Genomic DNA, 16,426 nt, shown 5'->3' with positions numbered 1-16,426 from the left:
AACAGGAGAATCATTCAAGAGGCAATTAGATATTGTGACAGGTGATATCATAGTGAAGGATGATCTAGATGGGCCAAATGAACTCCATCATCTTTGATGTTTGTGTTATCAGTAACAGTGGCTTAATCTTTCGCCTCTGGTGTTGTTTACTAAATTTCTCTTTTTTTTTTCTAGTGCCAATGGCTTCACCTTCTACTGAGAGCTCAGCACTGTACCCTCCTATCACAGACAACACGATCCCTGAGAAACTAGCACCTACACGATTCTCCCGAAGCCCACGGAGAGCAACAGTTCTACCTCATACCTCTGACTCAGAAGTCAGGTTAACATCCTTGTCTCCTTCAGCCAGGCCAGCAATGAGGAAGTACAACCTGCATAGGATTTTACCCTGGAGTGTCAAGAGCAAGTTGGCACAGGGATTAAATGCTTCGCCTGAGAGTCAAAGAATTGTCACAACAGAGCAAGCAGTGGCTGGGCATCCTGCAGAAATGGGCACTAGTACAAACAGTGCACCCCAGGGGAATTCCGAACCACGAGCAGTGCTTCCTCTACCAACAACAGTCAAATCCACTTCACTAGACGTTGCAAGTACCAAAGACAAGATTATCCAGGAAGACTTAAGTAAGTGCACGGGGGGAGCACAGAAGGAAAATTTCCAGGTTAAGTGGTACATGGACAATGAGGATCTGAGCGAAGTCAGGCTACCTCACACAAGTGTAGTAGGCAAAAGAGAGTCAGAGGCGATTGTGAACCTATCAACGCTGTTAGTGTCCTGTGAGGTGTCTGTAAAATAGAATCAGATTGCCAGTGGACAGGAGCAAAAATGTTCAATTTGTTAAACACTACACTTGTAGGAAATCAGGAGCACAATTGCTTTTACAATACATTGTTCATATTTCTGATTATATATTTTGAACGGATAATAGAATCATAATATTGATTATTCCATTAGAGCTGATACCTGAATATAGGAAACAGGCTGTTTATAGGCTAGTCTTTCTCCATTGATTTATAATGCACCAAGCACATTCCCTGCCCCAGGATTCTTGCACACCTCATTGTGGGTGATCTGAATGGCAGCTTTAGCACAACACCCACTGCTGCAATCTCAGCAAGGCATGGAATGCCACACGGAGAACAAAATGGGAAACCAGAAGTATTAATTAATTTTTTAAAAGCACACAGAGAAAAAAGCAGTTGCGATGAAGATTTAGAAATTGGCTAAGCAATACACTCCCTCAGAGATGGAGGCACTCTCTGAATGATACTCTTCCTCAGGGATGGAGGCACTGTTCAAATTATATTCTCTCGGAATCTCATCTGCACCTTGGCACCATGGCCCCTCCTACCACTGATGCCATGTCCCCTGCACTCCTTGGTGTTGTGACCTCTTCAGTCTTTGGCAGCTTAAATCCTCTGCTTCTTGGCACTGTGTCCTTTGTGCCATTTCCTACCTGTTCCTTGATGCTGCATGTTAGATATTTAGTGCCATAGAATTTGCTTGATCTAATTTTCTGTTTTCTGTTTCTTTAGGTTGTGTGGATGAAAATGGAGTGGTGTTCAGCCACGGGGAGAGTGTTCCTAGGGGTGATCCCTGTGCCAAGTGCCTGTGTTTGGTCAGTAACATGGTTTAAAGCACACTTGCATTTAGCATACATGGAAAGTAACCTAGTAAGTCATAGGTTTGGCCCAAAGGGAATGGCATATTTTATACGCCCCTGATAAATCAATGGCAAATCACATTACTGTAATCCGGACTGCTTGGTACAAGGTGCATATTCAAATCGATCTTTATTTTCTCCCTCTCCCTTCTTTTTCCACGAACCTTGCCACGGCTGATGGGGCACGCCAGCAACAATGTCCTACCATGACTTTAGCAAAACTGCTTTAACCAATCATGTTGAAGTACATAGAACTCCAGTGAATAGACCACCAGCTAATGTTGATTCCTGAGCCATCACTGCCAAAAACAGATTAAGTGATCATTCATCGCACTTGCTGTTTATGGGCTGCCATCAACATTTCTGCTAAACTGCGTGGGTGCGCAGCTGTGCAGCATTCGGGAATGTGCCACACACAAGCAGTGGAATCCGTAAGATGCGCGCATGTGTGGCCACATAGCAATCTTAAAGGGACCGCGCAGTGCATCAAATAGGCTGAGCACAGCGATAGGAAATTAGAGGGAACACTGGCTGCCCTATTTGCCTACATGACAACTGTGAGTGGATTTCAAAACTAATTCATTGGTTTTGAAACATTTTGGGATATCCTGAGGATCTGATGAGGTAATTTATACGTGTAAGTTAATTTTTATTTTCACTGATTCTCCCTCTCTTGCTTGCTGAAGCTACAGTGTTTGTGTCCTCCGCCACAGCAGAAACCAGAGTAGGACCAAGATACTATTGCGGAGATGCAGGATGAAGATGTGACCACTCCTGACCAACAGAAAGCTGCTTTCAACACTTGGGAACCATACTTCCTCCAAAAATGTATTTTAATGGGGAAACAAGAACAGTCAGAAATGAAAAAAGAGAATATCTCCAATAGGATAAGGCAAATTCCTGAAAGGATTTAAACAGTGATTCCAGAAGCCATCTACAAAACTTTGACCTTGGCATTTGAACTCTGTCAGCAGAGATAGAAAGAATGTTAGCTATCTGTCAACAGAGGCTGTAACCTAATGATTTACTTTTTAAAATCCTTGTACAGGACACCGAGATCAGCTGCAGTCTCATCAGCTGCTTGATCCAGGAGGAATGTACCAATCCAGTAAAAGAGGAGGGTCAGTGTTGCCCCCCCTGCCAAGGTAAGAGGCATTAATCAAGACCATTTTGGACAGCTCCATTTGATTGCAAGAAGTAGGGAGTGATTTCAGTATCTGCTCATACTGAGGTGAAGGCTTAGGGCCAGTAGAACCTCAATGATCCATGCTTCAGCAGTAATGAGAAAGCATCACTGTGATAGGAGAGGATGGCACCTTCTTGTAAATAGGTTGAAACTTGTGATCCAGTCAATGTAACTGCAGGAAACATTGTCTAGGGAGACTGTGTAAACAATGGATAAGACAATCTTTTCATAACCATGACCTAGACTAATATGGTATGTCTGAGTAACGAAGCCACATGTATAATGGCCAATACCCCAGCAACAGGATACATGTTGCTACTGCAAACAAGTCTTCCCAGGATCTTATCCGAGTACCTTTAAAAAAAAAAAGCCCTACTGGTGGAAAATACTTCATTAAGACAGGTTTGAGAATGCTTGCAGCCTATGACTTCCAAAAAAATGTTTTTGTTTGTTGAATTTTAAAAGTTTTTTGGGGGTACTTTGCTGGAAAGTAGTCATTAATGGTTTCATGAGCACAGCGGTCAATAGAAATTCTAGGATTGATGGTTATTCCAAGCTTTGCTAATTCATTGTCAACGCCATACTAATTAACGTGTTGTCACAAAACAAGTGATAATAACAATTTACTCATTGGTTCCTGACCAAATACCCAAATTGTACCAAAAAACTGACCACTTGAACAGATCCTTGGAGTTAACATGGGCTCTGTCCATGGCTCTGCCTTTGCAACTCTCACTCAATCAGGGGCAAGATGCAATCATTCTTCCAGTAACATTTTAGGGGGTTATTAAATGCTTGCATCCCATTTATTCTTCATAGGCTGTATATTTAATGGCGTGAACTACACTGATGGATCTCTATTCATTCCACACGATAAGCCCTGTCTTCAATGTCGCTGCTTGGTAAGTGAACATTGCGTGTCCCCCATCTGATGGGAAACAGATTTTGGAAATAGTCAAACATAGAGCCGATAAAACATCAACTTTTAATTAAAGGAATATTACCAACACAGTGAGAGATTTTCATGTCTTCATTCCTGGAGTAGACTGTAATCAATCCTCCTCACCCATGAACATAACAAATGTGGCTAATATGCTTTTTTTGCTGCTCCATATTTTACTTCATTGAGGTTTAGCGCAATGGGAGCAAATGGGATCCTAAAGAATTGGAGTGAGTGAGAAGGGGACTTTTTGCCTATTATGATTTTGTACAATGGGTAGATAGAAATGGTCTTGATCTCTTGGGATTGCTGAAAAAGGATTTACAGTTGATACCCTCTTGAGTTCAACATTACTGGCCACTCCCGTAACCAGATCTCATTGCCCCCACTGATGCTTGGTGTGGCCGAAGATTGTAACAGTGGACTCTATATGGAGCTGGATACTATGATTAACATGTGTTGCCATGTGAATTCTCCTCACTTTTTGGAAGGCAGGCTGAAAATTATCTAATGATTCACATCCTATTGTAAACCAACATGCCTCCATTTGTCTAGGAGTCTTAACCTTTTGTAAACTGAACCTTACAGTAGCAACATAATTATAAATTAAAACAAAATGCTTCCCAGGCAGAATAGGTAAAAGTCTCAAGTTCCAGGGAATCGGAGTAGAACAGGGTGCTGTTCTTCAAGTGTTTATTTTCTTCTTGGCCAATTTTATCACATCATCTTCTGAAGGTGCTGGCTGACTCTTTCTTGGGTACATTCACCATTCGCTCTCCAGTGCCTCTTCCAACAGTCCATTTTTCATTTGTGAGCCTGATCAGTAACTGTTGATGGACTATTTGACCATGATAGCCAATCTCAGTTCTGTCCTCAGCAATGTCCACACAAGTGCCGTCTCTGGTGAGATTGGACCTCTCCGGACATGCCAACCTACTAAACTCAGAAAAGCTGATGATAAAGCTTCAAAACAAAACTGACAATTCAATAATAACCAGCCCAAATTAAAAGATTTTGAACAAGGCCACTGCTTCAAAGCAAATTAACAAATTCCTTCATATTACATTGGGTTTTGGGATTTTTATTAGTGTTTTGGGATAAAACTCCACAGTTTATTAAAGGTTTATTAATTTTTATTATATAATTGTCAACTGTCCCAAATTTCTGCACTCTCTCTTTACATGGGGACTGGGAATGCAGAGGTTGTCCCATAATCTACCACAACTAACCTCTTCTGTGTTTAGTGTATCATGGGGGAAGATCACCTGGCCCAAGATCAGTTCTTTTCCTGGCACCCTGTGAATGGGGACGACAGAAGTTGACATCCACATGAAAAGCAGTTGGCCAACAACTATGCAGTTCAAATTTTCAGTAGTGATCAATCTTACCAAGAACAGTCTGCGCACACAGGGCAGCATTTGTATATTACTCTGTATACTCTGTGTAGGCCAGTGGAGAAACTGCTGGGTGGACTGCAATGATTCCTCTAAGTTCTCTTTGTTGTGCTGGATTTGTTTACTCCAATGCATGGCCCCTTTAATTTATTGCAGTGGCTGTGCACAAAAGGGGACAGCTTGTGAGCAGCCTGTGTAGTACTATTATGATTGCTGCACAACAGTGGCACACGCACAACTTAGAGAGAACATTGGCAGAGACTCCAAAGCAAATAGAAGAGGTTAGCAATGGGAAGAAAGATGGGGAGAAAGGCTTCGTAAACACCCAGAGGCCTCTGAATCAGTGTGCGTCCAGGAGGAATATTTTTAAAACCATCTCTCCCTCTCCAGGCAAAGTGCCTTACTGCAAACTAACAGCTGATTCCAAGATTGCGTTGGGAAGTACATTGTCTTTCAGTTTTTCTCAACAAATGTCAGGAGTAGAGATTTCTCAGGATACAATTCTGCCTTGGGTATGTCCGTGTGCAGTCTCACTGGCAAATCAGCATGACACATAGAGCAAATTCTGAAACAGGGGGAATTGTGGGTTTTGGGGCCGTCATTGTTGATTGGGTTCATTTTCTTTTTAATGTGTTTCAGACAGAACCGGGTCTGGAAACATATCCAATTCAAATCAGAGCTGGAGTGCAGCAGGAGGGCTTGAAATCAGTCTCTGACCTCCTATGCAGGGTCTTTAGTATTTCTGTCACATCAGTTTGAGGGAGTCCAGGGTGAAAGTGAGACTGGGGGATATACTGTTGGGTTCGACTCCGAGTTTACAATAACCCATGGACCCTAAGGCTGACTTCAGACAGCCACCATCAGTTTCTTTCGCAGCCTGTATGTGAACAGTGCAAGTGAGTCCTGGGAGCTAATTCTACACAAACTGTGGATGGTTAACAACTACAGAATTTAACACAGACTTGGGAGTAGAGCTAGAACTTGTATGGCTCAGTGCCACATTTGACAGTGCATTTATCAATCAATATAATCGCATCAGGTACAGGTTTGCCTGGGGTTTGACTACTGCTCTCCTGTAAACTAGTTGGATAATTTATGTTGGACTTTTGTTGATATGTTGTACACTTTGTACAGAGGTGAATTAGTAGATGGAAAGAACAGGATGTTGTTTCAAACACATCAATGACAACTAGTTGCATTTAGAGAGCACATATAATGTAGAAGAACATCCCAAGGCGCTTCAAAGCAGTATGAGGAAAAATGGATGCTGATGGGCTGAAGGGCCTGTTTCTGTGCTGTATAACGCTATGATTCTAACATTTAAGATGTATTTAGATGTGCACTTGAAACACTATAGCATACAAGGCTACAGGCCAAGTGCTGGAAAATGGTATTAGAAGAGATGGGCTTGATGGCCGGCGCGGACACAGTGAGCCAAAGGGCCTGTTTCTGTGCTGTATAATTCTATGACTCTATGGGGTGATTGAGCGCGATGACCAAATGTTTGGCCAAAGGGTAAGCTTTAAGGAGGGCGTTAAAGGAGGAGATGGATATGAAGTGAAATTTAGGAAGGGAATTCCAGAGTGTGGGACCGAGACAGTTGAAGGCGTGGCTACTAATGGGAAAGCACAGGGAATGGGGGATACTGTTAGAATCCCATTGGGGACCATTAACTTTTAAAAAGAGAAAGTCGAATTCCCAGTTATTACGGAAAGAATTATGCCACAAGATTTCACATTTTAAACAAAAAACTTGACTGCACAAGAGTTAAAGCAAAACACTACTAACAACACTACAATTTGGAAACACACCTTTTAAATTTAAAATCTTAACAGAACATGAAGGCGAATACTTTAAACCAGGGTTGTCCAATATACAGCCCACAGGCCAGGATCCGGCCCGCGGACATAAACTGTACCCAGGGCCATTCCTCAACTCCGCCAGGAGTCCATAACTGGAGATTCGAAATTTCCCATTGTCAGATCGGCTTTTTTAAAAAGCCCACCAGAAAACTTTGAATCTGTCTGGGAACAGCAGTTTCTGAACTTCAATGTCAGGGTCTGTCAACTGTGAAACTGAATTGAGATTTTTATTAAAACTGATCAACCATCTGCTGAGCATTCCCACTCTCTGCAATTGTCAGAGAGAGAGAGAGAGAGCGAGGGGAAACAGCGAGTGAGAGAGGGGGATAGATAGAGAGAGGAGAGGGCAGCGAGAGAGACTGTGAATGATTAACTGAATGACTTCTATCCAGAATATTCTGCATCACTACAACAAGTATGCAGGCAAACATTGACTACATGTGCAAGCAAAAAAAATGCCAGGTATTTCACTAAATCAGTGTCCAACATAGTGACCAGAAAGTAAGTCAATAAATTATTCTTCTCATTTAAAGCTTCTTCACAAAAGTGCACTTTATTGTTTTGATTAATAAGATACATTTTAATGCCTTTATCTTCTTGAAATTTTCTCACAGCACCCCCCCCCCCCCACCTGACCCCATGTAAGACAAAAATTATAATGTGGCCCCCATGTGAAAATGTTGGACAACACTGCTTTAAACTCTAAATCTCTGTTTGACTGTTACTTCCACCTCAAGAGTTCCCCTATACATTACAGGAACTTGTCAGTTTGTTTATTTCTCTTGGGATTAATCCAAAATGTACCACAGCTCTGAGAAATTCACTTTGATTTCCTTAATTTCTCAGCTATCTTCAGAGGAATGAGATCTCCTGGAGATATTCCCCCTAGTTTCAGCTAGGCAAATCCTCCAGCTCTCTTCCAACACCTCCTGAATCTGGACTTCCCAGCTTGAGCACAGGCCTGCCTCAAAACAGAAGCACCCCTGGTTTCTGATGGCCTCTTTGCTGATAAACCCAGCTGCTTTCAAAGCCAACAGCTTTCCAAAAGCCTTGGTTCAAACATGGACAAAAGAGCTGAACTCAAGAAGTGAGGTGAGAGTGACTGCCTTTGACAACAAGGCAGCATTTGACCGAGTATGGCATCAAGGAGCCCTAGCAAAACTGGAGTCAATAGGAATTGGGGGAAAACCTCTCCGCTGGTTGGAGTTATACCTAGCACAAGGGAAGATGGTTGTGATTGTTGGAGGTCAATCATCTCGGCTCCAGGACTTCACTACACGAGTTCCTCAGGATAGTGTCCTAGGCCCAACTATCTTCAACTGCTTCATCAATGATCTTCCCTCTATCATTAGGCCAGAAGTGGGGATGTTCGCTGATGATTGCACAATGTTCAGCACCATTCACGATTCCTCAGATACTGAAGCAGTCTGTGTATAAATGCAGGAAGACCTGGACAATATCCAGGCTTGGGCTGATAAGTGACAAGTAACATTCGCGCCACACAAGTGCCGAGCAACGACTATTTCAAACAAGAGAGAAACTAACCATTTCCCCTTGACATTCAATGGTACTACGATCACTGAATCCCTCACTATCAACATGCTGGGGGTTACCATTGACCAGAAACTGAACTGAATGGCCCTATAAATACAAGAGCAGGTCAGAGGCTAGGAATCCTGTGGCGAGTAACTCACCTCCTGACTCCCCAAAACCTGTCCACCATCTGCAAGGCACAAGTCAGGAGTGTGATGGAATACTCTCCACTTGCCTTGATGGGTGCAGCTGCAACACTCAAGAAGTTCGACACCATCCAGGACCAAGCAGCCCACTTGATTGGCACCCCATCCACCACCTTCAACATTCACTCTGTCCACCATCGCGCACAGTGGCAACAGTGTGTACCATCTGCAAGATGGACTGCGGCAACTTACCAAGACTCCTTTGACAGAACCTTCCAAACGCGGGACCTCTAGCACCTAGAAGGATAAGAGAAGCAGATGCATGGGAACACCACCACCTGCAAGTTCCCCTCCAAGCCACACACCATCCTGACTGAGAAGTATATCGCCATTCCTTCACTGTCACTGGGTCAAAATCCTGGAACTCCCTAACAGCACTGTGAGTGTACCTACACCACACGGACTGCAGCGGTTCAAGAAGGCCAGCATCTTCTCGAGGGCAATTAGGGATGGGCAATAAATGCTGGCCTAGCCAGTGACGCCCACATCCCATGAATGAATGAAAAACAAAACTGGTTTCTTTGTGACCAACAGCATATCTGAAGCCAACAGTTTGCAAAAACCCAATTGCCTGTCTGTCAGCAAGCACACAGACCAAAAAACACCAACAGGCACCCCCTGCATCATCTATCACCAAAGCAATTAGGTACATATGGGATGTCCCAGATCGCAATTTAAGCTAATTACCTCCAACTCTCAAAACATCTCTAATTCCTGATGCCCACATGAATAATTAATATTGCTAACAATGACAGAACAATCTCTTCCAGACCTGCTGGCTCCAATTTTCAACTAAACAAGCTCACCTGCCAGTTTCTGGCTCTCGCCTCTGTAACTCTGTCTCTGTAAGCACTCATGGAGACATCTTTGAACTTTAAATCTTGGGTGGTCTGCAACCTTTGGAAATTCTTACAGCACATTTAATTCCCCAAAACTATAAGTGGCATCTAAAATATTAATACAAACCATGAACCAGATGTTCGTAACAATACATAAGAGGCCAATTAGACGAACGGAGGGTTCAGAGTGGGGATAGGGGAGGGACAGTTATAGGACAGGTAGAGGTTACAGAGGTATGAAGAGGGGCAAGGCAGAGAAGGACTTCAAGACAAGCTTTAACGTATAAAATATGAGGATTTGGAGGACTGAGAGCCAATGTAGGTCATCAAGGAAGGGTGAGTGGGATTTGGTGTGGGATAGCATACATGCAGCAGAGCTTTGGATGAACAGATGGTTGTGGAAAGTACAGGATGAGGGGCCAGAACAAAGAGTATCAAATATTCCAGTCAGGAAGTGACGAAGACGTGGAGTAAGGACTTCAGGTAAATACAGTAAGTCAGCTGAGAATTAGGGATCGGCAAACAAACCGCAAATACGGCCAATGCTGGAAATCTGAAACAAAAGCAGATACACTGGATACGCTTATCATCAATGGAACTTGAGTCAGTGGTCACAAGCGGTTAGAGATACTGCACTGGTGGATGGTGGAGTTTCTAATGTTACACTCCCATCTAATGGCAGGAAGCAGGCACTGCAGCAATGCTATTAATGCCTTTCGGACTGTGATCATTTTGCAGGTTGTATAGGCTGAGTACTTTGAGCTATAAATTTTAAAGTCTGATACGAAAGATTTTTGCTGCAACTATTGTTATATTTTATATTTGCAGGAAGGGAGAGTTATGTGCAGGTCACAGAAGGAGCAGTGCCCGGCCCTGCTGTGCAGCTTAATGCAGCAGGAGACCCCAGAGGGCCAATGCTGCCCAGTGTGTGTTGATTCACTCTGTGTGCACCAGGATCAAGTACATCAGGTGAGGATAGCTGACCTTTCCCAAGAGATGTGAGAAAATAATTTCCAAAAATGTCTCCTTTGTTCATTATGTTTACCATTCGTTGCAATACAATGGCCGCTATTCCCTTCACAGTCACAATAGAGAATGACAACAAATGCTGGAGGTAAGGCTCAATTCCGGGTGGTGGAAAGCAGCAATATCCGGCTGCCTGGTGAGAACTCTCTCCTGTCATATTAACATAGGAGTAGGCCATTCAGCCCCTCAAGCTTGTTCCACATTCAGTTAGATCATGGCTGATCTGTCACCATGGGAAAGATGGAAGTGGCCCCTGGAAAGTGATGGTGATCATCCTGGGTTCCCCCAGTGGTGGGAGAGGGCCTTGCAGTGGCATCCTTTCCTGCCATTCCATCTGCCTCTCACAGTCTTGCATAAACTTCGGCGGCTGACCAGGATTCTAGGTCACGTTTTGCAATTTAACTGCCCAGTGGCTTCTTCTGGTTCAGCAGTGGTCATCCATCTGGGACCAATTATTCCCCAGTCACCTACAGTTCAGGTCAGGTATAAAGTAAAGCTCCCTCTGCACTGCCCATCAAGCACTCCCAGGTCAGGTTCAGTATGGGTTAGATGCAGAGTACAAGATGCATGGTGCCTGTGGATTCATAGCACAATGAGAGTCAGTGCCTTCCATAGAAGTGAAAATATTCAAAGGGAAAATTAGCAGAAAAATATATACAATCAATATAAATAAACAGTTCTGAGCTAGGCTGTTAAAACCAGCACCCTGCTATGGTACAAGACATTCTGTTAGAGGGACCCCTTGATTGGGTTTATAAGCGATTAGTTTGGAGGATCCGCTGCCTTGGGTGTATGAATCCCTGTTTGTAAGGCCCATGGAACTTAGGTATGTGAGCTGCTATGTCTGAGGTCCATGGTCCTTGGGTCTTCCAGCTGCTGTTTGCTGGGCCCTTGGTGCTGAGCTACTGCTGGGTTGATAAGACTGTCGGTGCTGCTGTTCAGTGATGCACTCTGTCTCTGCTTTGTTTGTGGTAGGCTCAGACCCGGTGGCTGGTTGGCTGTGATCTCTGTCATTGTAACAATGGAACGGTGGAGTGTCAACCCAAACCCTGCTCTAATCCCATTTCCTGTCCGGCACAGCACATCTTGTCCCAGCTTGATGGAGAGTGCTGCATGAGCTGTGTGCCAAGAGCGAATCCAAGTAAGTCAGCATGAAATACATCAAACTGATCCTTCCAAACTTTGAAGTTTTAAGAAAGGAGCTTTTAAATGGGCACTGTTATCATTGTACTCAGGTGTTGCTGGAGTGTGTCTGCTGCTGATGAGGTTCTGCTGTGGTTCTGAAGGGATGCTGGTCTGCTTCCAATGGTTGCCACTCTGGCTATTTATGGTGTTCGAGTGGTTCAGTAGAATGCTGGTCTGGTCCTGATGAGGTGATAATCTAATTCCTTTGGTGTGCTGTTCTCGTTCTGTTGGGATGTAGCATCTGGTTCTTGTTGGGGTCGTAGGTTAGTTCTGTAGCGATATGAGTTTGCTTCTTTTTGTGTTCTGGTCTGCTTTCATATGCGGTCGTCTGCTTTTGTTGGGATGAGGGTTCTGGTTCTGTTGGAGCAATGGAACAGTTCCATTGGGGTGTGGACCCAGCTGTGCTGGGGTGTGGGCCTGGCTATGTTGGGGAGTGGGCCCAGTTCTGTTGGGTTGTTTTCCTGGTTTTATTTGAGTGTCATTTTAGTTCTCTTGAGGTACTGGACTAAATCTGTTGGTAAACAGGCCTTGCTTGTTCGGGTATGGGCCTGGTCTTGTTAATGTGCATGTATCTGGTGCTTGGCAATGCAGACTCTGGTGTTTGTCCGGTCCACCTTCAAGACATATCGGTTGTCCTTTGGATGAAGACAGTTGTGTGTCCCTTGCGAAGCTAGTGAGGGCAAGGAGAAAGCTGTCCTAACCTGTTCTAATATCCTACTCATTGATTGGCATTTCCAGAGAATAGCAGGAGAGTGTTCTGTACACCTTTCAAATTAAAAGAAAATTTATTTACAAAGAACAGACACTGAGAAATGACTGGCTGGGGCTGCCTCATATAATGACAGCTGTGTCTTTCTAACAAATATTTCATTCATGACTCCATAAAGTAAACACTCATCCACTGTGGTACGGAGAAGATCGCAGGTTCCTCTTCTGTGCTGAAATAGAGCCATCAGTTCAAGAGCTCAATGTCCACCTCTGCATCACTGATCCAGGAAAGGGCAAAATGACAGGGGTTCCTGCTGTTGATCACTGTCCAGTGACCCCTGCTGGAAAGTGTCCCTGTGAACATCAGATAAAGTCAGGATTGGGTTCGGGTCAGATCTTCCCATGGTTGAATATCCTACCCACAGCCACTACTTGGGCTCCCATATGGAGTATGGTCACTTGTCAAGCGTTGCTGATGCTCCAGATATCACCAAAGGGTGACATCTTCAGGAGAGATTGGTATATAATCGGTATGATTTTACGACTGTTCCAATACCATGAGAAGCCAACTTGCCAGACATACATTCCGCTGTCATGGATGGAAAACTGTAGAGAACATGTCCATGATTTCTGCATATGTGCTCTCAGAGGCTGGGGCTTCCAGCCAGCAGTGGCATTCATAAAATTAGCCTGAAAGTATCATCTTTGCTCAGTGGCAGTACTTTCAGCTGAGTCAGAAGACTGAGGGTTGAATCCTCATTCCAGGACTTGAGCACATAATCAAGATGGACATTTCAGTGTAGTACTGAAGGAAGGTTGCACTCTTCGAGGTGCTGTCTTTCAGATGAGATGTTAAACTGATATCCAGTTCGGTGGATGTAAAAAACAAATGCCATGACTCCAATGTCCTGGCCAAAATTCCTCAAACAACACTGCAAACAAATTAACTGGTCTTTTTTAAAATCTCATTTTCCTATACAACCACTGTGACTGTACTTCAAAACAGTAATTCATTGGGTGTAAAATAATCTGTTGTGCCCTGAGGATAGTGTATTTATAAATATGTTCTTGAATTGCTCACTGTATTGCTGCCTTCCTGCAGAGGGCGCTTCCTGCACCGTGTTTGGACAGTCGCACTACGTGACCTTTGATGGGCTCGTCTATGACTTCAATGGAACCTGTGCCTATCTTTTAGCACAGGACTGTGAGTCAAACCGTTTCAACGTAAGTACTGTTTATATGATGGTGAGCTGTGTTTGTGTTTTGATTGTATCAGTCTTGAGCTATCCAAATGGACTGAAGTGGTGGCAAAACAATCTTTGTTTGCATCTAAGTCTACTACGATTTTGACCAGTGATGCAGCACATTCCACTTGCAAGCAGATTCTGCCATTTGTGGTTGGGGTCAGTCCCAACAAGGTTAGGTGCTGGTCTCAGAAAACATCACCAGCAGAAGACAGAGAGGCACTGATGGGAGGTGAGACCCTTCCTGCAGGAGAGTGGTGGTTATCAGCAAGACACCTTCTTTCACACACATCCAGATTCCAGTATCACTTATCGAGAGGGAAATGAGAGGGAGAAGCAATGCACCACTCTAATCCATTGTTCAGTGGTCGATAACAGTGAATGAGAGGGAGAGACTGTATACCATTCTTGTCAGATATTGAAAATTAGGCCATATGTGGGTAGCATGCACATTGCTGCTGGGCAAGGCACCAACTGACAGTGCAGACTTACATCTTGGAAATTTTCATACAGCGAATCAAAAAAACAGATGGGCAGTAATCTTAAGGGAAAAGCTAGGGGCATGGGAATGAAGGAAGGAATCAGGCAGTTCCACAGGGGAATGACTCTGCAATAGTGTTGATCATTCCCCTATCCAATGTTCAGTTCTGCAAAGCAGCAGAATACTGGACATGACAGCACCTACATCCATCAACCTCCTGGGGGTGCAGTTAATATGGAGGAGACAGTGACAAAAAACAGGAAGACCTTCATAAACCGACAAAATGTGCATGCAATTGGCAAATTAACTGAAATATACATAATGGCAAAGTGGCACATTTTGGTAGGAAGATTAAGGAGGCCACATACTCCTTGGAAAATAAATGTATAAGTGGGGTTGAGGAACAGAGGGATCTGAGAGTACAGATACACAAATCAATAAAAGTAGTGATGCAGTTTAATAAGTCCACTTAAAAAGCAAAGCGGTGAGGTTCATTTCTGGAGGGATAGAATTGAAAAGCAGAGAAGGTATGTTAATCTTGGTTAGATGACATTTGGAGCACTGTAAAGCGTTCAGATCTCCATGTTATAAAAATGGGATAGAGGCATTGCAGAAGGGTGCAAAAAAATTCATTGAAACAATACCAGAACTGAGATATACTTATCAGGAAAAATTGAACAGGCTGGGGCTCTTATCTCTAGAACAGAGAAGACTGAGGACTGACCTGATAGAGGTCATTAAGATTATGGGAGAGTTTAATGGAGTAAACATAGAGATGTTTCCACTTGTCTAGGAGACCTGTGTGTAGGTGAGCTGCAGACGAAGCGGGGCTCCCATATGGCTTCAGCAAAATTGCAGTCCATTCGAGAGATACCCGCTAATTATATCAATAATTGTGTTAACTACTTGCTCGCCGCTGCCAGGCATGTTGCTATTACCGCTGTGCTCCCGCCTCTGGGAAATGCACAAAGAGGCGGAAAGACGTTGGGGAGCCAGCCTGCACTTTTTGTTCTAAATTTTCCGGCTCCCCCTGCCTCCAAAGCCGCCTTCACAGGACAGGAAAAATTCTGCCCTTTGTGTTGCTGATAGTGTTCAAGATGATTTGTTAATGTTATTGTTGATGATGCTCTTGTTGGTGGTGGTGCTCCTGTTGATGATGATGATGCTGTTCTTGTTACTGATAATGTTCTTGTTGGTGTTCTTGATGTTGCTATTTGTGATGATGTGCTTGATATTGATGTCGATGTTGGTGTCCTTAGTGTTGCTGATGGTATTCTTGATAACACTTTGTTATCGAAACATCAATTAAAGATTAATGATCTTTATTTTGCTGATGCACGTGTTATTTTTGTTATTTATCTTAATCCTATTGTCCTTGTTGATGTTTGTACATTTGATAATGCTTTTGAGGTTTATCCTCTTGTAGTGGAGGGGCAATGCCCAGTGCCCTTGAGTGTTCAGCAATGATTATTGTGGAGGGACAATAGGCTCAATATTCACTATCACATGGGTAGTAATCTGGTGTAGTTGATCACACATCCATTATAGAATATATCTGATGTTTTAAAATGGAATGGAAATTGGATGGATCCTATAATGAAAGAGTGGCCCATTCTGCCAGATTATTACCCTTATGGTGAAGGTAAAGATTGACCACATGCTGTGTTCCATGGGGTGAGATTCTAATCTCTGCTGTACTATCAGAGGAGAACTCCATGTATAAATAGTGATTTCTACACAGACCAGTTTACAGCAGAATAAGGGAATATGGGGTACCTGTCTTAATAATATACCACAGAGGCATCATAGTCAAAAGGAAATATTTTGAGCTGGTCTGTTAGAACTTTGAAATAATTGACAAATCTCCCCGATCAGTAGTCCTGCAGGTCTCCTGGCACTGACTAGGATTCCCTGGCTAATGCTGTTCCTGTTGTCTCTTGACCATATCTGATCCCACAAGTACTGGGATTACCATTGATCAGATCACGTTTTCCAACCTGCACTATGTGGACAATATCGCTCTGCTTGGTCAGGCTATGAGCAGTGTCAGAATTTGGGAGTCAGCTTTGGCTTACTGGTTTCTCAGACAAACACAAAAGTCCAGTGTGCCAGCGCAAACACTGATACAGGGCATTCACTATAGGGAGGCAGTGGATGGCTT

General features: G+C 43.6%; 1 protein-coding gene across 2 annotated transcripts in view; it reads left to right on the top strand.

Moving 5' to 3' along the window:
- LOC137377283 (kielin/chordin-like protein) overlaps nt 1-16,426 on the top strand; it is a 455,612-nt gene that overhangs the window by 415,561 nt on the left and 23,625 nt on the right. For both annotated transcript variants that reach the window (XM_068046829.1, XM_068046830.1), the window contains exons 32-38: nt 175-621; nt 1,534-1,616; nt 2,710-2,806; nt 3,667-3,749; nt 10,450-10,590; nt 11,623-11,788; nt 13,643-13,764. In XM_068046829.1, the coding sequence (XP_067902930.1) occupies nt 175-621; nt 1,534-1,616; nt 2,710-2,806; nt 3,667-3,749; nt 10,450-10,590; nt 11,623-11,788; nt 13,643-13,764 (1,139 nt within the window). The remainder of the gene's footprint in view (nt 1-174; nt 622-1,533; nt 1,617-2,709; nt 2,807-3,666; nt 3,750-10,449; nt 10,591-11,622; nt 11,789-13,642; nt 13,765-16,426) is intronic.

This window comes from Heterodontus francisci, chromosome 14 (assembly GCF_036365525.1).
Source record: "Heterodontus francisci isolate sHetFra1 chromosome 14, sHetFra1.hap1, whole genome shotgun sequence".
In the NCBI taxonomy this organism is placed as follows: Eukaryota; Metazoa; Chordata; class Chondrichthyes; order Heterodontiformes; family Heterodontidae; genus Heterodontus; species Heterodontus francisci.
The sequence above is the reverse complement of the archived record's forward strand: the minus strand, read 5'-3'. Positions and strand labels throughout refer to the sequence as shown.